Genomic DNA, 27,940 nt, shown 5'->3' with positions numbered 1-27,940 from the left:
AGCTGAAAGTGTAGTAAAATGGAACAATGCTTGCCTATTTAAAGTCTGGCACGACGTGTGTACAATGAGACACAAACGATGCATTTGTTTTTTTCTCACCAAAAACAAATATATTTATTCAAGTGTTCTCCAGCACAATTACATACGGAGTCTTTATCTTCTCTCTGGACACTAAACATAACTTGTGTGTGTGTGAAGGGATGAGTGCTACATTTGCTGTCAGAACTGAACTCCAAAGAGGGAGAAAAAAAAAAAAAAAGCACATGAAGTCGCAATGGCGTGTCCAGTGACTCACCTTGACCAGTGATGTGAATAAAAAGAGTTCAAAAACAGACATGGAGAACTTCACCGTGCGGAATGTTGGGAAAAAACAAGCGCATCGATACATCACGCTACACGTTTTTTTTTTTTCTTCCTTAAAACTGTCCCACAGAAAAGCACCGACTACAGCAATCCTCTAAAGTCTAAAACAACGTAAAAAACATTTTTGTATTTTTTTTCTTCCCGTCAAGTACAAAGCTAAAATGCCTTTAGTTAATATAGTTATATCAAATAATAGTTTGTCTGTTACGACAAGGGGGGAAAAAACAGAGTTCTGGTTGCCGTCAAATGAGTAGAATAACTCCCAGCACTTCCTCCGTTAAAAAGTTTGAAAAACAGCACCGTGCAGTGAAGTCGCTAAATTTCACATAATTGTTCTGTAAATGATTATTTATTCACGACAAATCTTTGCTCATCTATCAATGCCAGCGACGTATAGTGACGAGCAGAACAACGACACGCTCCTCCACTAGATGGCACAAATTTTGACTGATATTATTTATGATTCAAATGTCAGTACTTTTTGCCACATTTCCGTGTTGAAATGAGGATTTCCGAATATAGAATATGTGCCGCGGCTCAATAAAAGGTTGGGAAACACTCGACTAAACTACATCTAGATCCCAATAAAAAAAAATCGTCACATTATTTTTAAAAAAAACAAACAAAAATAACACTCATTTGATTATATATTAGCCAAGAATTACATTTGTACATTTTCATTAAAAAGCATGTGGACAAAAACCAAAACGGCGACGTTTGTGTACAAAAATGTACAAACACAAGACGACGGAAGTTTTGCGGCAAGGGAGGAAACGGATGGCGGGCGATAAGGTCACTTAAGAACTTAGTTACATTAAGAGATTGAGTTCAAAGATTTTAAACAGATATTCAAAACTTTTCTTTTCTTTTTTAATACTTGTCAGTTTTGCATTTTGACAAGCCAACGCCAAAATCCTCCACGTTACAATCAGGAGAATTGACTTAATTCTGCCTCCACGCACGGTGGTAAAGTGGTAAACGCGTCTGCCTCGTAGTTCTACGGTTCCGAGTTCCGAGCTCGGCTCGGGCCTTCTGTGTGCGGCGTTTGCGAGTCGTCCCCGCGCTTGCGTCCCCGTTTCGGCTTCTTACCACAAAAAGTCAAGACCGGAAATGAGCCATAGTTTGGTTGGTTTGTCGATATGTGCCCTGCGATCGGTCGGCGACCATTCCAGGGTGCGTAACGGTTCAGACAAAAAACAGAGCTAATCTCTCCAAGTTCAGAATTGAGTCGGCTAATTTTGTTAATCATCCCCGGGGGGGTGCGTAAGATTCAAAGTCTGGTGTACTGATTACAAATTTACAGAGTCGCCAAATAAATGTCAAATCCACGTAGCAATGTGCTAAAAAAGACTTTGATTATTTATTTATTTTGAAGCGGGGGGGACGAAGGTGGTGCCATAACGGGCGGTGCGCCAACTCTCAAACTAGCTTCCGTAATTCTTAAGCATGAATTCAAATTGAGGATGCGTTGAAATCTTATAGCAGGGATTCCCAAACGCTCCCGAATTGTGATTGTGCGCACCCCCCCCCCCCCACCCCCGGAACATGCATGAGATTAAAAAGCATTATTGTGGTCTGCTATATACATTCTATATAACAATACAAAATCAAAATATGGAATATTTACTGACATCAATTCATTTGACGTGGATTATGGATTGGGGGTGCGCCAACGATCAGATCATTTAGATGACGCATTTTGTTGACGTTAAAGCTAAATGCAATTATTACCAAAAAATATTAATAATAAAATTCCACCATGGATCCCAAAATAAGAGGTGCGCCCTGCGGGGGTGCGTCTGATATATAGAAATATTTTAACCGATTTTTTTTTTTTTAACAAGTAAATGTAAATTCTCATAGCTATACACAAAACAGGCTATGTTTTGAATTTTTGTTTTGGTGTACGCGAGGGGGGTGCGCCAACTGTTACAACTTGAATTTAATTTTGTTGTACACGTCGTGATTTTTTTTTGGGGGGGGGGGGGGACATTTTTTTACACATTTACATTGACACCCTCCCCCACCCCCGCATTGCGATTCTTTTGTTTTGGTTTACGATGTGGGGGTGCACCAACTCCACTTTTAACTCGCGGCGTACAATCCAGATCATTTATTTGCTTGATTTGGAACCATTTTAAAACATTTTCTACAAGGGATTCCTCAACAGGGGTGCGACTAGGGGGTGCGTCCGTAATAATAGTTACACTTTTACTTTTGTTCTTCCTCCTGGAAAATATTGAATATGAACATTTCCTCTTCACAATTCAGATTTTAACCAACAGGTGAACATGACGTCTACTGGCAGTCATCTTGATTTTTATTTTTTTTTATTTTATTTTTTTACTTTGTGCCGGGGTTAGTGGTGCGAAGTGGGTGTGTTTGTTTACAAAAGGCTGTCTTATATAAATGCACGAAACAATCTTAAGGAAACCTGGGCGGTATTTCACGCCACGTAAATTTATCGCCGCTTTACAACAAGCAAAAGCAGGAGGCGGTCTTGACCTTACAATGTGTCGTCCTACAGGAAAAGCGTTCACATATTTAAAGACACACAAAAAAAAAATAATCGCCCCCCCCCCCACTATTGGCACAGCCCTACTGTATACAAAAAAGTATTGCGCCAGGGTAGTTCACATCATGGTAAAAACAAATCACATCAACCTAGATTTAAAATTCAAATACAAAAAGGAAAAAAAAGTATAAAAGTGCTTTTATAATGTTGATAGAACAGCACACAAAAAATTGCTATAAAAAGGTAGAAGGACTTTTTGTGAAGCCGCACCATGTTGTCAAGTTGTTGTTTTTTTTTGCACCTCACCTTAAATATACAGTAAATGTCGTCGGTCGATATGGAACGCGACATTTTTTTTTTTTTCCAACGGCGGGAAACGTCGTCACTAAAAGCTTAGTTTGTGCACTTCAGGAAGGCGAGTTGTGAAGAAGTGAGCACCAGTAAGAACTTGTAAAAAAAAAAAAAAAAAGCTGCAAAAAAGCTCGTTTTTTTTTTTCCCCCCCTTCACTCGTTTTTCCCAGTTGACGAAATTTCCCGCCATTGGGAAGCACCGTGGCATTGTAGCCATATTACAGTAGTAGTACCTTTTTTTTTTTTTTTATTACCTTCAGAAGCTGTAAACAACGAGGTATTTGTGAACTTGGTGTGTTTTTTTTTTTTTTTTTGGATTCTTAGAGCTCCGTTTACGCCGGAAGCACGGCAAAGAAACGTAACGTACGCTCGCTCGCTCGCTCGCTCCACGTTTCGCTCGTCTCCAAAAGCATAGTCTCAAGTATCGCTCGCACCAAAACAAATCGAGGTGATAAAAACGCTGCTAAAAAAAAAACTATTAAATAAGGATAACAAATCTACACCGAAGCGGTTTCCGAGCGTGAAACTTTGGCCGCCCCCCCAAAAAAAAAATGGCGGTCAAAAGGGGGCGCTCAGACGCAGGCGAAGTAATCTTTGAGTGGCGCAAAGAGGTGGCGGATGACGGGAACGCTCCACGATCGTCCCAGCAGGCGCTGCCGGGCCAGTCGGCTCATGTTGGACACGTCCGTGTAGTGGACCGGGAAGCCGAAGATCCTGGGGTGGACGCAGAAAAGACGCTGAGTTTGCAGAACGGAGGATTTCACGCGGAGAAAATCCCATTTGAAAATTCTGCGTCTGAAAAAGGATGAACCGCTTCGGGTCCTGAATGCGTTCGGGAAATGTTCATCCGATAGGATTTTGAGATCAGAGGGCAGAGTTCAAAGCAAACATGGTGAAGCAGCACTTAGCTGTTGTGCTGCTGCTGCCAACAGAAGTGAAGTCAGCCCAGAGTTGAAATGCTTTTAAAGGTTAGAAGATTTGCTTTTTCCGCCCCCGATAACCTTTGAGTCAAGTTTTTAAAATCAATTTCACCGTACGGTCTTTTAGTCATTTTAGAAACCTTTCCAAGCATTTACGGCAACGGCTCGGCGCGGAATCGGGTCTCGAACCCCGCTTTACAGCAATTACCCAGATTTATTATGGCTTTTTTTTTTCATTGACATTTCTGATAATGCTTAACTAGAATGATGTAAACAACGTGCAATTTAGCACGTTTTTATTGGTCGTTTACATTCGGAGTTTGGACAGTCACGGCTAATTACACAAATTCAGTAGCAGAAGTGTGTGGTTTTTTTTTCTCCCCCATTTAAAACGTCTACTGTTTTATTACCTTTAAATGGATTTACACAGTAAAACGCCTCAGTCATAAAAATGCAATAAAAAAAGTGTTTTTATTGGCTGTGGGGATACGCACGAGTCATTTCAACAGATTTAGCAGCAGGAGTTGTGTTTTTATTTGATTTGAATCGTGCGTTTGGTTTTTCATAATGTTTAAGCATATCGAGTCATAAAAAACATAATCAATAAAAAATCAAGAGTCATTTCGGTGCAGTGCTGACAGAGCACAAATGACCCGAAACTAGACAGATTTATTACCAAACTTGGATTTTTTTTTTTCCATTGAAGATTCTGACAATATTTGATCAGAATTTTGCAAAAAAAAGTGATTAAATGCAATAAAAATGGTTTTATTGGTCATTTGGATACGGAGTGTGAACTAGCGATCTGTTTTCGCCCCCGGGCCGATTCAATACCGATTATTAGAAGTCAAGGATATTGATAACAGATATTTGGAACCGATTTTTTTTTCCCCCAGTAAAATATGAAATATTTTTAAATACAAATTCCAACACTTAACTTTGTTGAAATGTCTTAAACCGTATGTTTATTGAACAACTTTTCAGGTTTCTTTGTTTCATCTTTGTTTTAAGATCCTAACAAAGCGTTCAGGGAGTCAGAATTATGTCTTAAAAAGTTCAATAAAAACTCATACAAGTAAATATAGTGTTCTCCAGTAAATACATTTTTTCCAAAAGAACTAAAATGTTCCTGCATATTTGTTTTACTTTCAATCAAAAACAAATCTTCCCGAGAGTTCCCACGGTCAGCAGCATCTCCTGTGACCTGTGACCTTAACCGAAAATGTAAATAAATCGTTTCCTGAGGTTTACCATAGTTTTAAAATTCAACTATTATCGTCCGTTAGCTTTGTAAAAAATATATATAATTTGAATGTTAAATTTCAAAGTCATAAAAGTGCTATTAAAAGAAGTTGTCGTTAGTTGTTCGCATAAGCAGGGTTTTATAACGTCGAACCCGATCGACACGATAAGCCATAAACCCGCGACGGCGTCGTACCTCTCCATCTCGGTGCACCAAAGTATGTCCTCCTTCTCGTTCATGAAGACGGGGAAGTGCTGGTCCTTGCCCTGCTTGATGGAGTTGGACCTGGTGGTGATGGTCCTCACCTTGTCGAACTGACACACACCACAAGAAAGTTTCAGCCGGCCGCTTGCGCGCGCGCCCACGCCGGCGCCGGGCGCACCTTGGCGGTCCTGCCGTGCTCCAAGCAGTCCTGCAGGTCCAGCTTGTCATTGCGCATGGCCGACAGAGGCCTGAGGAGGAGTCGGGGCAAATCAACGGAAGCGGGTCAACACATTCTACAAAACGTACACAAAATCAAACCTTCCTCAATTTATCGTTATCCAAATCTACGCGAAAGCCTCATTTTCCGGTTGGCTTTCGGCCGGGTACGCCGCTCGCAGGGCTGTACGGTATTCTGTGCGATCTCGGCAAAACATTTGTCATAACAAGCAGAAATTGTTTTCTTTCTTTTTTTTTTTCTGGAGAGCTCAGTATTGTCAAATCGGTCATTTTACCGATTTGACATGTCATCATCATTGCTCTCCTTTTTTTTTTCTTTTTTTTTTTACCCTATATATATATTTTTTTTTTTATAAATCGTTTTCTAAGCTAAGCTAAGCAATCCCGGCTCGGTGTTGGAGTCCACGTGGATGCTTTCCCTCACCATTCACCCACCGACCTGTTCATGCCAGGAAGGTTACCCCAGAAGTAGCGGGCGCGGTGGGCGGCCGACACCTCCTTGGCGTCGATCATCACCGGGTTGCACTGTCGAGCACACCGAAAAAATTGCCGTCAATATCATTTGAAAGGACAAACGTAGATGCAAGTTGGCCGATGTGGACTTTTTTACGGCCACTCGAGATGCATGATTTCCAATTTGAAAACAAGTAAATACAGGAAGTGGTTGCATCATCAAATTAGTAAATGTCAGCGAAATGTTAAGATTTTGGCCAATATTTTTTAGCGCGTTAGCTTGGCAGAGACTGCGGGTGCTGCTAATATCTACTGCCACTAGGGGGCATCAGTCTATTTGTTTGGTACTGCTGATTATTTCTAAGGCTGGCTATTGATTCAAATCGATTAAAAAAAAAATTGGGGGGATTCGATTGATTTCTGTTCAATCCCAAATTGATTCATTCAAGAACATCAATTATTTTTAAATAACAAGGACGTGAAAAAAAAACTCTAAAAAGTAACTGGTTGAATTATATTTTATATATATTATTATATTATTATATATATATTATATTATATATATATATATATTATAATATTTAATATTAATTTAGTTTATATTTAATATATATATTATATATATTCTATATATATATATATATATATATATATATATATATATACATATCTTATATATATATATATATATATATATATATATATACAGTATATTATATATATATAACATAATATATATATATAATATTTAATTTAATATTAATTTAATATTAATTTAATAATATATAATATAATATATAATATTTATTAATGAAAATAACACGTTATAATTAGTTGAAAATGTTTTTCATAATTCTAATTCAATCACTGTAAATATAAATTCTGAATTGTCATCAAATGCAATAAATCGGGTTTTTCATAAATGTACGAAAATATTACAGTAAAAACCAAAAACCAAAAAAAAGGCCTTTAAAATTCTATTTTCTTGTTAATTTGTGGGGAAAAAACACATATGGTTTTATGAATCGTTATCACCCCTGAAAAAGAAAATCAATTGGATATGAATGCTTGTATTTTGTTGAACCCCCCTAATGATTTCCCAGGGCACAACACGGGTGCAATAATCTGTTTTCCGAGGTCGTACCTCCAGAAAGCGGGAAATGTCCCTCTTGTCGCTGACGCCCATCGCCACCACGTTCTCGAAGAGCCAAAAGAAAGGCCGCTCTTCCCCTTTCTTGGGCCGGGCCTCGTGCAGCAACCTGTAGAACTCGAAGAACAGGCGACCCGTGCCCTCTTTTGCGGCACGGACCACGCCCACGTCACGGACGCTTTCCAGTATGGAGCCAAAAAAGCCGACGTGTCAACTTGGTTTCGCACCCACCGAAGAGGCCTTTCCTGGCGGGGTTGACGATGGAGAGGTCGTTGCACGGACTTCCGCCGATGACCAGATCAAAGGGACCCCACTCTTGGATCTGCGGAGATAAGACACATGGACACCACATGACTTTTCCTCCAAGGGCCACATACGGACAAACCAAAGGATGCAAAGGTCGGGCTTTTGTTTTTTCCAAAAGCTTCCAACGAGGCAAATCGTTTATGATTTGACAAGATTTTGGGGTGGTCGAGCCCCTTTAAGCCACCAGAAAATATCAGCCCCTGCACTGAACAGCAGCCCAATCTCATCTCTAGATTCGGAACCAAAGCAGGAAAAATCTGTTGTATGACCATTTTCATCATTCACGTGATCCGTTTCAATATTTGGAACAATCGACGCAAATTCGCCACCGTTGTTATGAAGAGAAACGATTTCACTTGTTTCATCGTAAAACTGTTTATTTGCATATTTAGAAAAGCTCGACAGTACATAAAAGAAATGTCTTAGTAGCAGATGACATTCTTGCTGCGGGCCGCTTAAAAGTGCGTGGAGGGCCGCAAATGGGCCCCCGGACCATAGTTTGGACAACCCTGACTTAAAGCGAAATACACAGAAGTCGATGAAATGGCCGTTAACTCATTCACTTGCCAGACATTTTCACTGAAGCAACCCCCTTCGTTCCCGGGCTATTTAACTGGATTTTGGTCCACAGAATATTGTGTTCTATTGCTACAAAAAAGAAAAATGAGAGTCTCTTCTTTCATCACGACAAAAAGTATATTTCTATCGGTTTCCGCCATTATTATTAGAATATAGCGAAGTTTCGTCATTATTTAAAAATCTGTTTCAAACAGTGGGGAAATCTGCTTTTGTGCAACGTAGCCCTGGTTGATCTCTTACACTCTGCTGCCACCTGCTGGTTTTTTGTTGTAATTACTACCATTGCTTCGCCCGTTCTCTGCCGTTCAGAGGCTGCATCAAAGCCTTCCGTGCGCCGTAGCATAAAAAAAACCCGTTGCATTTCTCACCCGTGAAGGTCAAATCCATTCACTGATTGCCATCGTCGCTCTCTGACGGCGGAACTCACGTGTTTGCGCGTCACGCCCCTGACGTCGCCCACGTACATGATGCGGCCCTGATGCCGGACCAGCCCCACCGTGATGGAGTCCTCGCACACCTCCGAGGCCACGTAGCGCTCCACCTGGATGCCCAGCTCGCGCAGCACCAGCAGCCCTGCGCGGCGGGAAGGCCCGTCAGTCGTTAGGCACAAAAAAAACTGCTGCGTGGGAAAAACAACGGCTTTTTAACGGAAAAACCTCGTACCCGTTGCTATGCCGTCGAACAGCGACAGGACTCGGATCGGCTTCCTCTTCTCCGCCCCGACGGGCGGGTAAAGCTTTGCCGGTTGCTGTGGCGCCATGCGGAAGAAGAACACGCCGTTACGATGCGATATCGCCGCCAAATGGATGGAGGTGGAATGGCGCCATTTTGACGCGCGACTTACGAAATCCTGGTCGTGGTTGTTGGCGAAGAAACGCTGCAGGCGGCACGTCCAGTCGGGCCGTCGCTCCAGGAGGCCGTGCGCCCCCTTGGGGTTGCACATGAAGCAGTTCCACGGGTCCTCCTTGATGGCGGCGTGGGAGGCGCCCGGGCCCACCAGGAGGTCCACGCACTCCACGCAGAAGCACCTGGGCACATGCACGCCATTTTGTAAACCGCCCAATTCAGCATTCTGCCACTTGTGGAAAATTACAACTCACAATAACATCTGGATGTAACATAACATAAGAACAACAGCTTTTTATAAGACAGAAAAATTCGATTTCACGATTTAGCACATTTTCAACGGTTCGATTTTCAAAATGATGATTAATCGAATGAATTTCGATTTATTGCCCAGCCCTACTCGGTTGTAACGTCAAAAAAATAATAAAGCACAAAGTACTGTCAAACCGTCTGCTATTCTGCCTGTCTATGTTGTTGTAAGCTTAAGGCATCAAAAAAGACAATATTTTAGTCATTATATATTTCTTTAATTAATCGGCTGATTAATTGGTTTTCTGAATTCGATTTTGCCGAACGCTGGAATCTGCATTGGCCTAAAAAAACAACAACAACATATCAATCGGGCCCTCCCGGTGCACCCCAGCATATTGAGAGTTTGGCAATTCCCAAAATTCCAGAGCGAGCAACGATTACGAAGGACATCGTAGCGATCCGCAAATTACCGGCAGCAATTGTTGTTCCCGCACATGAGCACCTCGCGCCCGCCGCAGCAGATGGTGCAGTACGACTGGTAGCCGTCATCGTCGTACTGGTAGGCGCACTCTAAAAAGCAGTTCTGAAAAGACAACATCATCAACACGGAGGCCGACCAGGAGTTGGCGCCGAGTCCGTCGAACCCGGGCCTTACCTTGCAGCCCTGGCACATTCCTCCTGCAAACAGCGGGTGCGCCAGGCTGACGTTCAGACTTCCGCAGGAGATGCAGATGTCTGCGCGGAGGGTTGATCGGCAATGTCAGAAAAGTCGAACAACTCTTGGGTGCGAGCATTTGCGGGACGTACCTTCGATGCTGCGGCACTTTTGTCTCACTTCGTAGATGAGTCGCTCTGAAATGGCAACACGACGAGTTGGATTTGGTTCGATTGCATGTGTGCGTCTTTAAGGCTTTTTTAGTGATCTTGTGATGAAAGAAATGTCCGCCTAATTGCGTGTTGTTTGGTGAAAAATGGTCTTTATGCTTTAAACCCTAAAATTGAACCACTCAAATTTGCAAAAATGGAGGAATTTTCCTCAATGTTGAAGTCCTCAAAAAGGTGAATTGATTTTCAAAAGACTAATAAAAGTTTATGCGAGTCAGGAGCAAAAGAGGGTCTAGAAGGGATCCCTGCGGTACACCACAGGTGTTCGTCTATTAGGACGCAGTATAAAGGTACACCAATCAGACGTCCGGAGTGGGAAAGCGTTGGGTTCGACGGCATGCGCCGTCTGTTCGGTGTATAAATTATTGTCGTAAAGTCGTATCGTTAGCTAGCGAATTAGCGCACGGGGCAAGAAGAGGAACGCGGAAAACCACTACTGATGGAAAGCCCGGACCATTATTTTTCCCGCTCATCCTCACCCTGCTGGACCCTCCCCGCATTTGAACCTACAACGTCTGTCTGGACAGAAGATGGAGAATATGACTTTGTCTCTTTGGTTCACGAGAGAGCGGCAGTGTACCGATATCGGCGACAATCGCAAGAGCGAGGGTTGACGATGGCAGCATTATACGATACCGTGCAAAAAAAAAAAAAAAACAAGGGTTCCATTGAGGTGGGAGGACATCGTGAGAGGAAAAGTAACCGGTATAAATTGTTGACGTTTTTTTTATCCCACCCCCGTAAAGAGGTTTCCGGTTGCCTTTAGGAATAATGACTACTGCCGCCGATGGTATGGAGGGGAATTACATCTCGCGCATGCGCTGAAGGTACGTAATAGTCGGGGTCGGTGCGGTGTGTATTTACGTAGGGTCGGCGTCGGGTCGAATTGGTGTATCGAGGCCTTAAGAGATGTTTTATTTGTTTGCATGAGACAAATCTTACCTCGCGTCCCTTCGTCGATGATGTCCTTGACCCTGGGTTTCTCTTGGGTGCTCTTTCGAGGCTTCTTGGCGGGCGGCGGCGGCGGCGTGTAGGAGGCGGCTTCCGGCTCCACCCACATCTCCGGGTAGACCTCCTTGTACGGGTTGCGCTCCTCTGCGGGTTTCAACAGAGAGCAAACCGTTCTTCAGTCCTTCATAGAGTCAGAAGTCTGCTTGGAACTCCGATTTGAAACCGTAACCCCGTCTGGAACGCTACAAAAGCCCGACTTTGTCGTCTTCGTCTTGTTCTTACCCTCTGGCGGCTCCAAGCCTTTGGGTCCAGTGGGCTGGAACCCGGCCGCAGCCCACTGGATCATCTCCTTGTTGAGGAGTTCCACGGATTTGGAGCTTTCGTTGTGGTCGCTGTCTGGACGGAGCGCGAAGGCTTTTCCCGCCCGGCTGCCGGCCACCTGCGATCAGATTTGAAAGACGAGTGTGAACCCTGAACCCATATTTGAAACCGTAGCCCGGGCTTACCTGTAGAACCTCGTAAATTGCTTTTTTGTACATCGGCTGCTTATTATAGGTTGGTTGGTGAAAGGCGTTGTTGAAGGAACTTAAGGGCAAGAGTTTCTCGACACAAACCTGAAAAAGAAAACAGAGTAAAAATTTCCCACCAATAATTCCAAAATCGATCAAAACAATCTCAAATTTGGACATCGACGAAATAGTCACCACTGAGAATTTGCCGTCTCCGAACCACATGACCCATCTGGTCCCCTCGGCGGCCATGCTCCGTCCCGTCATCCACCAGGACACGATTCGTCCCGGCCACCACGAGAAGCCCCGCAGCTTCCCCCAGACCAGGTCGCCGATGCCAAAACCGCGATCGTCCTGCAAACGCCGCATGACAGCGTTAAGTCGCTCCCGAATCTCATCTCGAGTCTCCAATTGCTGTGAATTTGGGTTTTTATACTCCAGAAAACCGGACGGACGGTTACTCTATGACAAGGATTTGTTTGGAAGTGTTACTCTTTTTTTTTTTGTACCTAAGAAAACCATACCTGCCTTTTCTACAAAGAATTATTCACTTAGAATCACAAGAATTTGGAAGCCTTTTGAACAGGATTCTCTGGTCCCTGAAAGACAAGGTTTTTGTTTCAAATTCAGGATCTTGTATCTTGGAAAACCTGGTCCTGCTTTGAATTTTTTTTTTAATTCACTGTTTCTAGAAATAATTCACTACAAATCCTGTTTTTTTTTTGTACTCCAGAAAACCGAGTGCCTGGTCCCCCCTTCTGACGGGGTTTTCATATCTGCTGTTTCTGGAAAGTATACTCAGAATCCTCGTTTTTGGACCCCATTCAACAGGACCTCTGGTGGTCACCCTAAGACAGGGCTTTTGTATCAGCCAGTCCAGATTCCTTCCTTTTGTATGCCAGAAAACCAAAAGTTTGAATCCTGGTTTATGTACCCCGGATAACCAGATGTCTGGTCAACCTGCGGACGGGTTTTTGTCTTGAATTTTCACTCTTAGGTTTGAATGTTTTGCACCCCAGAAAATGATCTGTCTGGTCTTTCTAGGACGTAAATAAGCACTTAAAAACTGCTGGACTCGGTTGCGGTCTTCCTACCTCATACTCGGGTTCAGTGTCCGCGGCCTTGGGGGAGGTCTTGTCCACACCTGCAATGGCGACGGGCTCCGGGGTGGTGGCCACGGTAGGTGAGGCGGGGTCGGTCTGCTGCTGCTGTTGCGGCAAAGACGCCTGCGACGGCGGCGGACGCTGCGGCGGACGTTGAGGCGACGGAGGCCGGCGTTGCTGCGGAGGCTGATGTTGCAGCTGCGGATTCGCTTTGGAAGCTGGCAGACGCTGACTCGGCGAAATCTGGTCTTCCGGTCTATCGGTTTCCTCGCCTGGATCCGGATCCGTTATTGTGTTCATGGCGGACATCAGTTCGGCCTTTTTCTCTGCCTGGAACAAAGCGACGAGGACAGGTGAGGACTGCAGCTACATGGAAGCAAAACTTGAAAAGGCGAACCTTAACTCTTTGACTGCCAAAAACATTAAATAACGTTAAGTAAAATCCTATGGAGGAGTGCCAAAGACGTTAAAAGACGTTTTTTTTTCAAAACAGAGGTGAAACTAACCATTTTCTATTGTTGATTACTGAAAAACGGAATAAGGTAGAAACAAACTTTTTTTTCTGATGAAAGATGAGAGTCCAATCTTTCATTTGGTAGTATGTGTGTTTCCATAGTCTAAACACATAATTTTCTGTGGACCTTGAAAGATCAGTCAAAATGCTTAAAATCGGCTGGCACCCCCACGGCATCCCTTTTCTGAAAACGTCTGGCAGTCAAAGAGTTAAACTTGAACCTTAACTCCAAACTCTCATTTTAAAGCCTATCCCAGGCTTCAAACCCTACTTTGAAAGCCTTACTCTTGGTTGAACCCTTAAACCAGGCTGGAAAACTTCATTTTGAAAGTCTAGCTCATAGATAGAAACCTGTATTTGAAACCTTAACCCAGGCTCTGACAAATGTATTCAAAAGTCAAACCCTCATTGAAATCCTTACTCTTAATTTAAACCTTAACACAAACTTAAACTCTTATTGAAACCATGACTTGAAACCCAAATTTGAAATGTTAACCCGAGGCTTGAAACCTTAATTTGAAACGCTCACTGTGACTTGAAACCCGACATGGAAAGCCTTACCTTCATTTGTAACGCTAACCTTAGCTCGAAGCCCTCATTTAAAACCCAACCCTTATTTTAAACCTTAACTCAGGCGATGTCACATCTTACACCGACTTAAAGCCCTCTTTTTGCAACCTAACTTTTTTTCAGAGATCCTACTGCATAACTCGTGAGAAAGCATACGTCAAAAAGGCGTCAGGACAAAATAAATAAATAAGCCCCTCCTCCCGCGCACGTCTGTCCGCTAAACAATAGCCCCTTTAAGGGTGGGCGTGGAGTCGAAACATATGCTGTTCAATCAAGAGGCTGTTGCCGGTTTATAAATATCCGCACTGTAGCCCCGCTCGGCTGCTTCAAAGCCTCGGGGGGGCCACATGGCGCTCGCTCGCTGGGCCTCTTGGCAGCACAAGTCCCGTGTGCTGCTCCAGCTTCCACATGGACCACAGCAAAAACTGGACCACCGACACCAAGAAGACAGACTATATCCAACCAAATACTATTTCTTGTACATTTAACCATTCATTTATTAAACGGACAGTTTGCCTAAACCTGGTCTATAAGGGGCCCAGATTTGTCTCTGGACTTTGTCCCACTTGTAAATGCACCCCCCCGCCCGCACCCCCACCCCATTCTCTCCTTTCCAGGGGCCTCACAGTGTACGTTGGCTTGGGCTCTTCTCAAAGACAAACGGGGGTTAAGAAGCAGAGAAAGACACAAAGAAGGCAGTCTTGATGATTTACACACTCACTGACGCTTCGTATACGCCGACCGCGGATTCTTAAGACTGCATTACAATAACTACACAGCACAGACCATTTAAAACCCTTCATCTTGTTTTAAAACCTTCATCAATACCCTAACCCTTGCTTAACCCTGGGCGTTATTTTATTTTGAAATGGCTTGGTCAGAACCAACAAAAAGCCAAAAAAAATGGTCAAATAACGCCCAGGGGTTAAACCACCAATTGGAAACCCTAATTTTGGATGAACCTTTGTGTTTTGCCTCTGGAAAAGAGGGCTCGAACCAGATGATAATCTGACTCGGGTTCAGTCGGATACCCCCCAATGGGGCCTCAGAGGCGGGGAAAATCCCTCCCAAATGACAAAAACGCGACCGCGCGTCTTCTCTGAGAACTCTAAAAAGCCACAGCGACAGGAAGACGAAACAGCTAGCGCGGCTAGTGACGCCTTTTTACTTCCTCACGCAATGCGACAGCCGCACAAAAGGAAGTTTGACCTTTGCGGGCTCTGCAGCGCAACAGGCAGGACAGACGCAGCGGGAGCAGTTTGGGCTTATGGACGGCTAAATACAGTTAGCCACACCTAGCTTAGCATAGTGGCTAATCGGGTGGAAATGGCAAAAGTTACGCTCAAGATTTGACAAAAAGTTACAACTATTCAATGTTGGGGTGAAAATTCTGAATAAACCTAAAAAGCACTATAACCCCCCCCCCCCCCAAAAAAAAAATTTAAAGGCCAACTTTTAATTTGTGTGAAAACTGCGGCCATGTTTTGGGATTTTTATTGAACCACAAAAACATGCGATTGTCAAAAAAGAAGCAGATTGCCACAAAGAAGAGCAAACGGACAAGAATAAGGAGAGCGTCTCGCTCACGCTTACAACCCAGAAACATTTTTTTTGTAGGTGTGAAAGCCCATGTACGTTTTTGATTGGTTGGTGTGTTTTCGACGTTGACGTGCCCGATCACTCATGAAAACCAACACTCAAGTTTCGGCCTCGTGTGCGATGGGGCTTTAAGTTGTGGACAGCTTTTGATTGATCTCTCAGAATCAAAGCTAACCTTTAGCATGCCAGTAGCATTTTGCATTATTCGACAGCATTAAGCTAAGCGGCGTTTCCAGAGGCTTCTTCTTCTTATTGAAGCTTCATTTTTGAGTAACTGTTTCCCAAAGTGCTGCTTATTACACTATATTTACATCATATTCACACCAAAATGTTGCTAGATAATTGCCATGCCTGAAAACGATCGTTTATCAACTTCATGTTCCCTACATTACGAATCTATGACACGTGACCCACACTACTACTACTACTACTACTACATTACATAGTGCCGCAGTCAAACAGGAAATAGTTTCAGCACGTATCAACCCACACTGGAGGAGTGAAAAAAAACTCCCCCCCTCCTCACCACCCGAGCAACTCTGCTGAATCCTGCTCGCACGCTCGCTAGCATTCTCCCTTTCCCGGGCAGATGGCAAACACAACACAAGAGGAACAACAACAACAACAACAAGTCCCCTTTGCAAAATGACCGCAGTCAGCATATTCGACTCAAATGGATCAGCATCCATGCATGCTAGCAAATAATGCAAGTGCACGTACCCAACCACGAGCCTCATAGTCCAGCCAGTGTGGAACTTTCTTTTTTCTTTTTTTCCTTTTTCAACCCCCTCCCTCACTTCCACTCACTCACACAGGCATGCACATTTCTTTGTCTGGGAATTCGGGGTCAGGTGGTCGCCTAAACGCATTTCTGGTTGGCTGGAGAGAACTCGCCGAGCATCTGGCGAGCGGCCAGGAGGAGGTTGTCTTGCGAGTGCGGCGCCTGCCGGACAATTTGCCGCAAAACGCTGCAAAATCTGCACCGCGCGGAGTCATTTCCATGGCTGAGATTGGGGGAGGGAGAGCCACTGTAACAGCAGGCGCACTTTAAAAAAAAAAAAGAAGAAAAAAAAAGACACACAACGTGCAAAGGCTGTGGTGTGGTAAAGCCCCCTGAGCCGCCATGTGGGCCACGCAGAAGCATCCTGGGTCCTAGAAACTTGCAAAACATATTTTTAACCCTTGTGTTCTCTTTTCATTTGTGACCTTTAGAAATGCACAAAGTAAAATTAAATCATTTCGTGCATCCGGAAAGTTCACCGCGCTTCACTATTTCCTCATGTTATGACTTTACACTAAAAATGGAATTAAAAAAAAAAAATCCTCAAAAATCTACAAACTATACTGTAACCCATAATCACGCCTAAATAAATAAATAAAGACATTTTGGCAAATGTATATAATTTAAAAAAAGAAAGCTCTTGTCAAGGGAAGTTAAACATTTTACTTATATAGAACAGTACAGTTAACCCACACATTTGCAAGTTTGCAACTTTGCAGCATCTGCAACTGTCAATTTAAGGCAATGCCCCCCCCCCCCCACACACACACCCGCCCCCACCTCCCAGTCAGAAGAAAATATTTTGTGCTCACCCTCAACTCTCCGCTGCGACTACAAATAATATCATTTGTCTATAACATTTTTGTGAGTAGAGGAGCTAAAACTCCTTGCACACACTGATAATGAGGGCGCCACTGCCCCCTACTGTAGTGGATGTGCAATTACACTTTATTCTCGTACAGGGGGGAAAAAACATGTTCTCTTTATTTGGCATCTTTTTCGAAGAATGGTTTGCTATCTGCTGCTTACCGTCAAGTATGATGCCACTGTTTAGCGCTCGTAACTTCAATTTCTGCTTGAAACGCCTCCTCAAAAAAAAAGCTAAACAATTCATTCATTTTAGAGTAAGACTAACAACAGAGTAAAGCGCTGGGAATACTTTCCAAATGCGCTTTATGTTTGATTTTGATTTTTGCTTACCTTTAAAGTTAAACGTTTCAGATCAAATTTGTTGTGCGGCAAGTGATTCATTCCAACTTTATGCAAAATTTCTTTGCCGGCGTAACTCAAAAACGCAACGACTGCCAATAAATTACCCGTGGTTATCTTTAGGCGTGCACTCGGCTTAAACATCAGTCGTCCTCGTCGAGCCGCTTGTTGTGGAAAACTCAACACAAGTGGAACCGCTTGCCTCGTATTTCATGGCCGTTCACTTGTGGGAGCCTCGTCAGTCCCGCTAATTTGGCAATATTTCCTCCCCCCAGACATTTTTATGGCCGCTCACTGAGCAGAGCCGAGGGGGGGGGGGGGGGTATTGGGGGAGGGGTTGCAAAAGGCGGAAGAAATGGAAATATGAAGTCGCACTAGCTGAGCCACTTTACAACTGGGAGCGACATTTAACCTGGAATGAACACCGCTTTCACTTATTAACACCAAATTGGGTGGAAATGTCCATCAAGACGCGCACAAAATTGAACAGGAAGTCGGCCAATTTGGTTCAAAGTAGACTTTAACCGATCAGGATTTTGGAGCCGATTAACGAGTTAAACAGAAAATAACCGATCACCTCTCAAAAGAACAATATATCTATTGAAAGAACTTGTTTATTTACTGTAGAGTCAACCCGGCCCAAAATTTGCATACAATTGACACCCATTGAAATGCACTGACAAAATATAATTGAAAAAATTCTCCCCAAAACCTTAATAAACATCCAATACACGGAAAATGGAAGGAAAAAACATGCCCTGCCAGAAAAAAAAAAATGTTGAGAGATATATGAAAAAAAAATTGATTGATCGATCGGCAAATGATATGACAGCCAATCACCGATTTTGCACAAATGCAAAATATCAGATCCGTGTAAAACTTCATTTTGTCTGACTTCCAACCACTCGTACCATCCATTTTCTGAACTGAAAATCCTCACTAGGGTCACGGCGAGCTGTTGGCTATCCCAGCAGACTATCCCTGGACCGGTCACCGTCCAATCAGAAGGCACATACAGATAGACAAACTTGCATATCGGCTACTAATTTCCGGTGAGAAGCACGTTGTCAACATTTGCAAATGACGTCAGCATCAGCAAGGCAATGATTTTGATATTTTCCTGAAGCGAGCGTTCCCTTCAAAGCCGCAACGTCGCCGATCCAAAAACGGGAAGAGCACTGGAGACGCATTCCAGCGCATGACATCAACGCAGCTACGTGATTTCTTTTTTTTCCCCCCTCCCCCTTCGCAAACACAATTGGCAGCACAAAGGCAGAACATGTGGGAACCATGTGAGCCGCCGTCGCCCCGGAAATCCGCTGAAAAAAATGGTACCTTCTTGTGATATCCAATGACGCATCAAACACACTTGGCGGCGAAACTCCCGACATCTTGAAACCTTTGCTGCTGCTCTATGGAACTGCTCCCCCTTTCAGTTTTGTCTCGCTCAAAATGGCGGTGGCTGTGGTTACTCACCTCCATCTTCCACTTGGCCAGCCACTCCTCTCGGGTCCGCTTGCTAATGTAATACGGGTCTCCGGCCTGGAAGGTAATTCTGGGCACGGGCCTCTGACGTAGGCTGATTTCCCCGCCAACTCCCCCGCGCAGCCTCCCTCGATCGCCCTGTTTTTTGGGTGTCCACATCAAAAAAAAAAAAAAAAGAGGAACATTAGCTACCGGTACTCGTTTTATTTCAATTCTCTCGCAAAAAGAAGCATCCGGATTGGCGGTGAAAAACTCCCAAGTGTATTTGACGTTTCACATTTGATACACCAGGTACCATTTCTTTCGTAAAGATCTCGCGTTCCACTTCCCGTCATGTTCCGTTTTAAGACATCCCTCACAGTGGCTAGCGTTGCGTTTGTAGTTACGTTAGCAACGGGCTGCTTCTAGACTTTATGTAAGCTACGCTAACTGTTTGGTTGCCCCGTATTTTTACGGAACGAGCAGATTGGTCGGCTCCTCAATCGCAATCCCAACATCGAGCCTCTTCCGGGCTTTATGCTAGTTTAGGATGACTTTCTGCTAGTCCAGGATTCCTACAGAACAAGCAGATCACTTCTCAGGTGCATCCCAAAATGTCAACCTGCTTCTAATCATCAAGCTAAGATATGCTAACTGTCTAGTAGCCGTAGATATGTACGGAACACGCGGATCATTCGGCTCCTCAATCGCGTTTTATGCTAAACTACGCTGACTGTCTCGCAGCCCCAGATTTGTATGAAACAACAACTGCTACCTGCTTTCATGCTAAGCTCCGCTAATTGTCTGGTTAGCCCTGAATCTATACAGAACGAAGAGATCAATTAGCGCTTAAATTGTATCCCAAAATATCCGCCTGCTTCTGGTCTTTAGGCTAAGCTAGGCTAACTGGTAACCTGGGACTTTTATAGAACGAGCAGATTGGTCGGCTCCTCAATCGCAATCCCAACATCGAGCCTCTTCCGGGTTTTATGCTAGTTTAGGATAACTTTTTGCTAGTCCAGGATTCCTACAGAACAAGCAGATCAGTCAGTTTCTCAGGTGCATCCCAAAATGTCAACCTGCTTCTAATCATCAAGCTAAGATATGCTAACTGTCTAGTAGCCGTAGATATGTACAAAACACGCGGCTCATTCGGCTCCTCAATCGCGTTTTATGCTAAACTACGCTGACTGTCTCGCAGCCCCAGATTTGTATGAAACAACAACTGCTACCTGCTTTCATGCTAAGCTCCGCTAATTGTCTGGTTAGCCCTGAATTTATACAGAACGAAGAGATCAATTAGCGCTTAAATTGTATCCCAAAATATCCGCCTGCTTCTGGTCTTTAGGCTAAGCTAGGCTAACTGGTAACCTGGGACTTTTATAGAACGAGCAGATTGGTCAGATTCATCTTCAATCGCACGCGTTTCAATCGTCTTTATGCTAAGCTACGCTAAATGTCAGCTCTTCGGTCACATACCCACATATTAACCTGCTTTTAGTCTTTGTAGTTGTACTAAAATATGCTAAGATGGAAACTTGGGCATCTCCTCAATCACATTTGAAAAATTATAAACCTTCGTCCAGTCTTTATGCTAAGCTACGTTAGCTGACTAGTAGCCCGGGGTGGTAGCGCGCCAAAATTCACTCCTACCTCGCTCTTGACCGCTTCGCTGTCGTCTTCTTCCGTGTGCTCCACATCTGCAGAAGGGAAAAAAATAACGGTTCATTTCCACCATGGCCATTGGCCAGCTGCACCTTTCTCTGCGGCATCTTGAGACGTTTACCGTCCTGCAACCCCACAAGAAGCGTTGTCATCGATTCAAGCCAGATTTTATAGTGCGCCAAATTCGGACCTGATACCAACCTCTCCACTTTATAAAAGCGTAAGCGTGTGAAGGTGAGCGTGAACGGTCGCTTGGTTTTACGTGGCCCGCGATTGGCTGCCGACCAGTTCAAGTCGTCCCTCGCTCGTCTTGCCAAAAGTCCTCTTAGGTTACCCGAAGACTCAAAATCACCCACGGGTCGTCCCGCAACGCAAAATGGACGGAAAAATGGAGCCGCCGAGCCAAGAAAATTCACTTGCATCGTTTCTCTCTCTGAATGTCGGCGAGGCTGACAAAACACAACCCGCGTTTGCACATTTACATTTGCTTTATTTTCACCCGGGCGCTTTATTTAAACCCCGTCGTCTCTAGGATCGATGGAGGTCCCGCTCGGCCTCCAGAGACGGCAGCTGACAAAACAACTTCCACCGCACGTCGTCCGTTTCTACAAAAAGCTCAACCAAACCTTTTTTTGCCATCATCTGGTCTGAAGCAGGTTTTTGCTGCATTCGAACGTCAGATGGTTTCAAGAAAGGGTTGCAGTTGCAAGTTCGAAAAGCCTCGAACCATGAAGGGCCGCAGCTTGAGAGCAAGCGGGAGTCGCCAGGTGGCGCTCTATGCTGTGTTCTTCTTCTTCTTCTCCTCCTCCTTGCCACTCATCAAGGTCACGGGTGAGTGAGAGCGAGGCATTCGGGGGGGGGGGGGGATCGGGTGCGGGGGATCGGCTTCATCTCCGTCCCGGCCTGTCATCGCTTCCCTCCCCAAGGAGCCGCCGTGACTTATTGCTTTCTTTGCATGCACAACCAGACAGTTCGGAAGATCGTAGGAAGGAAGGACTGTTTTTTTTTCTTCTTTTTTTAATTGGGATGGGAGAAGAAAAAAAAACTACAATTATTATTATTATTATTACTACTATTATTACTACTACTATAAATTTGCACTGTTATGAACATTCATTGAAAAATGTTTCTTTTTACTATTAAAAAGGAAATGAAAATTACAAATATATTTATAAAAATAGCACAGTTTTGTACTATTGAAAATTTTGAACTCCACCTTCACTCATTCACCGCCATTGACGGCTATAAACGTCAAAAATTCTTTTGAACTATTAGTTTAACATTTTTTTCTCCACTTTTGTTAACAAGAGTATGAAAACAGAACAGATATAAAATTTGTGATTAATTGTGAGTTAACTGGTGAAGTCATGCGATTAATTACAATAAAACATTTTAATTAATTAATTAGGGGCGTCAGGGCGATTAATTTTTTTTTACTCGTAATTAATCGCATGACTTCAATAGTTAACTCACAATTAATCACACATTTTATATCTGTTCTAAATGTACTATAAAAAAAATCATACTCTAGTTAACAAAAGTAGAATTGTTTTTAAACTAATGATTTTTGGACATCTTTAACCGTCAATGGCAGTGAATGAGTTAAATAAAAATAATGTTTTTTGTGATTAAAAATGTCAAAATTACAATTAAATCAAATATTTCAAAAATATATTAAAAAAAAAGTTTTGCTGTTAAAAGTAATACATACAAAATACACATAAAATACAAAGTATTTGTTCACTATTAAAGTGAAAAAAAAATCAAATTAAATATAAATAAAAAATGATCATTTTACGCTATAAAATATTGTAAATATTACACAATAAGAAAAAAAATCACAAATTAAACTTGAATAAAAATATTAACATTTTGCACTATTAAAAGAATATTATTGACGGAAGTATTTGGACAACGCCAGCGTGAACGTCCATTCCCAATGTAGAAATCACACAAACAACTTACACTTGGTGGGTCGCTCCAGTTTCCGCCTCCCTCGCTTCTTGTGCGGCGCCGCCCGCTCGTCCCTCTCGCCGGGGCTCGGACTCTGGACGCCGTCGTCTGGCCGGCAGGAGGAAGAAGAAGAAGAAGAAGAGGAGGAAGAGGAGGAGGAGGAGGACGAAAGCTCTCTGAGAATTCCGCTGTCCGCGTCCCTCATCTCCGGCTTGGGGACGCGGGTGTCGGACGTCCTGCCTCGCAGGTGGCCGCCCGTATCGCCGTTGTGGAGGGTCCTGGGGGGGCTGTGGACGCCATCTTTCAAGGGGCCGCCGCCACTTTCCATCTGGGGAAGGATGTTGATGTTCACTCGCATGTACGCAGTGTTGGAATTTAGTAAAGGCTTCACAGCACCTTCACTTTTTACACATTTTTATGAATGCAGAAAATGCAAAAACTTTTACAATATCAATAATATTGGTTAAATGATCATTTATTTTTATAATAATACAAATATTTTACATTTTGTTACAATATTTTGTAGGTTCAGGTTGTGACAAACATTCAGCTATTAAAAATATTAAATCAATTTAAACTGACTGCACTTTTACACATTTTTATTATTCAAAAAAAATGCAAAAACTTTTACAATATCAATAATATTGGTTAAATGATCATTTATTTTTATAATAATAAAAATATTTTACATTATGTTACAATATTTTGTAGGTTCAGGTTGAGACAAACGTTCAGCTATTAAAAATATTAAATCAATTTAAACTGACTGCCCTTTTTACACATTTTTATTATTCAAAAAAAATGCAAAAACTTTTACAATATCAATAATATTGGTTAAATGATCATTTATTCTTTTAATAATAATAATAATAAGTGTCCAATTTTTGGTTACTGCGTGCGAGAGAAGCTGAAAAACTGATGCTGTCGGCGGCGGGCCAGTCGGAGAAAGTCGCAACACGACAAAATTGGAGTGACACGCTCTGCTTGGCCACGTGCAAAGGTCAAAGGTCACAGGCAGCTTACACAATAGCACATTTACAGACACACGCAACACTCTAAATCGTAATCTATTTAAGTGCTGCCGTATATGCTGCAATCCCGTACTAGTTTGAACGATAATGTGAAAAATGTCCCGAGCAATTCGTGAAATCAAGTCGAGATACGCACTGCGAAATGTTTGCGTTTCCGTGCCGGCTTGGCAGCGACGGCCACGATGTTCGCCTCGTCCGTCAAGGGGTCCAAGTCCGCCGCCGTCGACGTCGTGTTGTCACCCTGCCACCACAACAACGCAACTTTGTAACTTGCTTTTGCACGATTTCATATGTAATTCGGCCATTTTGTAAGGTTGTTGTGTGAAAGAGGCTGTCGATCAGCGGTGTGTAAACTTTTACAGAGTTCATGGGTTTTCCGTGTTTTTAAGTACTTTCAATGCACTCACATGACAAAGAAATAGACAAAACAACAGCATAAATTTTCAATGTATATTGAACTATCCCATATAAAATGGCAGTTTTAGTCAACTCAAAATCAGTCACATTCAAAAACATTGGACTGCCTTTGCTTTTAAAAACTATCACTGAGAATATCATCATATCTAACTCATGTGATTACTAAGTTAACACATAAATAATGTTGAAGAGTTCAAATTTCATGAACAAATAATCGTATCATGACCAAATGAAAAGTAACTCATATTAGAGCATACCACAAATGTCTTTGTTATAGCAGAAGATGTTATCTGTCGGAGTCATGTGCATACACAATCAACTACTAAAAAAATAAAAAATAAATAAATAAATAATTTTATTTTTTTGGGGGGGGGGGGAGATAAAAAAAGCGGAATTCCGCGAATTAGCGGAAAAATCACATCCCTGATTAAACAATTGCTTTTGCATTATTTATTATTAATTTTTATTATTTCCTACAAATGATGCATTTTTGTTTACCAATCTATACCAATGACGTAGAGTATAATGACAATTAAATGCACTTCCACTAGATGGCAGTAGTTACATAATGAACCGGTATATCAACTTTTTAACGACAATTTATTTTATGGTGAGCTATGAGATTTTTCTCGACTGAATCATTTGCGATTTTTTATCCCTCTCAATATTGCTATTGCAATTTAATGTAATTGTTTTTTTCCCCCATTTATTTTTGAACAAAAACAAGCAATACTACTACATTGCGAAGTCGCCCTGGATTTTCTCATTTCCGGATGTGCGTCTTGGCTCATTTAAGGTTCCTCGTGTGATGCTAGCGGTGCAGCGGCATCATTTGCATATCGGGTAACGTCACGCCATTTTGACGCTCAGCTTCAACCTCGTTCGGAGGAGGAGTGAGGGGAGAAGTGGGTGGAGAAAAGCTAACAAACACCAGGAAGCTGCGTCGTGGCCCGGGGGCACGACGACTATGCCGACTGTGCACTATTTCTGTCCGAGTAGCCGCTGATTAAAACTGTTGCCAGGCAACAAGGGCTGTACTGTGTAATGGGAACACGGGAGGAAGAGGACACAAGCCTCCACAGCAATCTTCATCCTCCACATCCTCTTCCTCTTCGACGCCAGCCGACGCCCTCGTCACAAGGTGCCGTCGCGTACAACGACGCATAAACGCCAGTTACAGGCTGGCCAATACGGGAGTTATAAATAAGCATCCAACCAAATTCAATGCAAAAAAAATGTAATTTCAGAAAAGTTCAACAAAACCAATTCAAAGTGACATAACTTGTACTTCGGACCGTGATGGACTCTCACAACAGGTTCAGTCAAATTCGGCCTTTGCCTTCCTTGATCGTAACCAATCAATTTAACCAATGCTAATTTAAGCAAAGTTCAACAAAGCCAAGCTTAAGTGATACGGCTTATTCTTTGGACCATGATGAACCCTTTCACCAAGTTCGCTAAATATCAGCCTTTGCCACTTTGTAACATTTCGTTTTTAGCAATACACCATCATGTATGTACATGTCATGCTAGCACCATAGTAGCTGACTCTGCTACATTCGAGGGCTACGTTCAAGACTTACTAGCAGTTTCAAGACGACATAATCCATATTTAAGGAGGAGGAGACGAGCAGCAGAAAAAAAGGAATCCCAAGATGCGATGCATCAATTCAGCCGCTTCGACTGGCTGGGAGTCGGCTGCATTCCATTCCATTCCTGCGCTAGTCAAGCAAAAGATCGAAAACTCTCCGCATGTGCACAGTTCGACTTACGCTGAAAAACAAAAATAGAGCCTGGAGAGTTTAGTCATGCTGTTAGCTTAGCACTCGGAAATCACTCCACCATTCTTTTTTTTTCAATTGGAGGCGCGTCACCGTGGCAGCAAACGGCCTCCTGTCATGCCCCGCCCCCCACAGCACATACACAATGAACGGGTTCGTCGACGGCGCGCTGCATGTTCGTTGCTAAGTGCAGTGTGATCAGGCCTTTGAACTGAACAAAGCAGGTTAGGGGAAGAGAAAAAAAAAAACACTTGCGTGCGTTGTTTGCTTTCTCACCATTCTGCTTCCTGTCGAGTCGGAGCCTGTGAATGCAGCCACGACGGCTTTGGACGGCATGTCGGGCGGGGCAGGAGATGGTAGATGGTAAACTAAAAAAAAAATGGAAATGAAAATGGGAGAAAAAATGGAGACGTCCCCTCTTCTCTCCTCTCCTGGAAAATAAAAATAAATAAGTTCTACAGTGACCTTTAGTGCCCTATACAGGCGTACTAGAGCATCTTACATAGGCGTTAAAGAACCCGCAACAGCGGAATTTTACAGTGAACTATACATGATTTATACACGGCTGTATGCAGGAATTACAGGCCTTATACAGGAGTTGGTTTACTTTTTACATTTACTCAAGTTGACTTAAATGTAGCATAATAACATTCATAACATGGAAGTGTTGTTGTCGGCTGGAGGGATCAGCGGCTGACACTGCTGAATATGGACGGGTGGGGTCAGGGTTCAAAGCCGGGATAAAAATGGGCAGGAAGAGCATCCAGTATATTAATATCTGAACCTGACATACAAGGCGAGTGACTCGCTGTTGATCATAACATTTGTGTTCCTTTAAACACAACTATACTGACAACCTGGTAACCAATGAATCTATAAATTGAACTCATCAGTGTGGCTAGTTTTGACCCCTTGTTATCCAAATCTTCACCCAACGTATTAATAACCCAGTATTGGCTCTGTAGCTGCTATTTCACCCAAATTGGGTTACTTTCAACCCCGCAGTTTTGTGTGTACACAAGAAGGATGTCGAGGTGTCTTTTATGGACGAGCACATGCATTCAAGCACACATGCTGTGCCTTTAAATGTGTTACTCGAATTTCCCTGTGCACTTGAACGTCAGTGCTTTGAGAGAAAAAAAAAAGAAGAAGAAAAAAATGGGGGCACAGGTGATGCGTTCACTTGCTCCGCGTCGGTTTGGATGCTGACGAGAAGGTACCACAAGGTGTCATCGGAGATAATTCATTGAGAATGAGACTAATATATATATACATATATATAATAGGGATGAAGGAAGGGGGGGGATTGTGGGGCGGGTCTGACTGCAATAAAACCCGGGGGGATCGGGGGGCTCTTCTTCCAGGCCTTGCTCGTCAGCGATTAGCGAGGTTGCATTCGCGGTCCATCATTTTCTTTACGTCAAGCTGTCCAATAGGCAAATATCAACCACCTCCACAACCTCTACCACCTCCTCCTTCCTTCCGCCTAATGTAATCCTTTTCCGCTACCCCGCCACGACGCCCACCCCCCAGCCCCCCCTCGTGCCCTCCCCTCTCCTCTCCAGGCCGTAAACGGACGTAAGGGAATCGAACACGTTACCCGATGTCCCCCCCACGTCCAGGGAGGGCCTCCGTTTTTTTCTTCCTCCCCTCTCGTCTGTTCCTCCCGGTGCCTCCTTCCTTCCTTCCTTCCTTCCCCTCTCTCTCTTCTCTCCCCGTCCTCCGCCTCCCCTCGCCGGTCACAGCTCCTCCAGATACTCGGCTCGCTCTCTGGTTCTCGCTCACTGCAGCGGGGCCGGCGCGCTGCCTCGATAGGACGCCGCCGGGTCCTAACGCCCGCAAGTTTACCTCGCACAATGCTGTCTGTAACCACTGTATTCTGCCCTTGGTCGTGCTTTCACTTTAAATGTCATTTATTCATTCAAATAAAGTTGCACTTTAAAACAACGTGGCGAATTGTTTTCATGTATTAATTAAATTGACCTTTTCTTAAAATTATGTATGATCTGTAATGGAAACTGGATCGAAGGTTTAAATATTTGAGGTTTCCAAAAATGAGACACAAAAAAGGGAAAGCTAGATACTGCAA

The 27,940-nt window shown here is 43.3% G+C and overlaps 1 protein-coding gene across 4 annotated transcripts; it reads right to left on the bottom strand.

The window, feature by feature from the left end:
* Positions 1-83: 83 nt before the first annotated feature.
* Positions 84-27,624, bottom strand: LOC144049924 (DNA (cytosine-5)-methyltransferase 3A-like). 4 transcript variants are annotated; one of them, XM_077562666.1, is made up of 23 exons: positions 27,452-27,623; positions 26,128-26,282; positions 23,790-23,894; positions 22,635-22,950; positions 20,658-20,704; positions 19,017-19,163; positions 12,859-13,197; positions 11,960-12,118; positions 11,762-11,869; positions 11,538-11,694; positions 11,247-11,399; positions 10,227-10,271; positions 10,075-10,154; positions 9,890-10,002; positions 9,166-9,349; positions 8,985-9,069; positions 8,749-8,894; positions 7,668-7,758; positions 7,431-7,579; positions 6,258-6,358; positions 5,775-5,844; positions 5,588-5,706; positions 84-3,943 (listed from the first exon to the last, which is right to left on the bottom strand). In XM_077562666.1, the coding sequence occupies exons 2-23, from the start codon at positions 26,185-26,187 to the stop codon at positions 3,802-3,804; spliced, it is 2,916 nt and encodes a 971-aa protein (XP_077418792.1). In that variant the 5' UTR covers positions 26,188-26,282; positions 27,452-27,623; the 3' UTR covers positions 84-3,801. The 4 variants fall into 4 exon arrangements, with proteins under 4 accessions (XP_077418792.1, XP_077418798.1, XP_077418806.1 ...); XM_077562672.1 differs by having other exon boundaries at positions 6,273-6,358; XM_077562680.1 differs by lacking the exon at positions 19,017-19,163 and having other exon boundaries at positions 27,452-27,624.
* Positions 27,625-27,940: the final 316 nt, after the last annotated feature.

The sequence above is a fragment of the Vanacampus margaritifer genome, chromosome 1, assembly GCF_051991255.1.
Source record: "Vanacampus margaritifer isolate UIUO_Vmar chromosome 1, RoL_Vmar_1.0, whole genome shotgun sequence".
Lineage (NCBI taxonomy): Eukaryota > Metazoa > Chordata > Actinopteri > Syngnathiformes > Syngnathidae > Vanacampus > Vanacampus margaritifer.
The sequence above is the reverse complement of the archived record's forward strand: the minus strand, read 5'-3'. Positions and strand labels throughout refer to the sequence as shown.

What these genes read in the sequence shown, in the direction of transcription:
- LOC144049924 (XM_077562666.1), bottom strand. Translation starts at nt 26,187, where the DNA reads ATGCCGTCCAAAGCCGTCGTGGCTGCATTCACAGGCTCCGACTCGACA. An exon ending in GGAAACGCAAACATTTCGCA is followed by an intron (nt 22,951 to 23,789) that starts GTGCGTATCTCG and finishes ATCCTTCCCCAG; the next exon opens with ATGGAAAGTGGCGGCGGCCC. An exon ending in GTTCGACGGCATAGCAACGG is followed by an intron (nt 8,895 to 8,984) that starts GTACGAGGTTTT and finishes CCCGCCGCGCAG; the next exon opens with GGCTGCTGGTGCTGCGCGAG.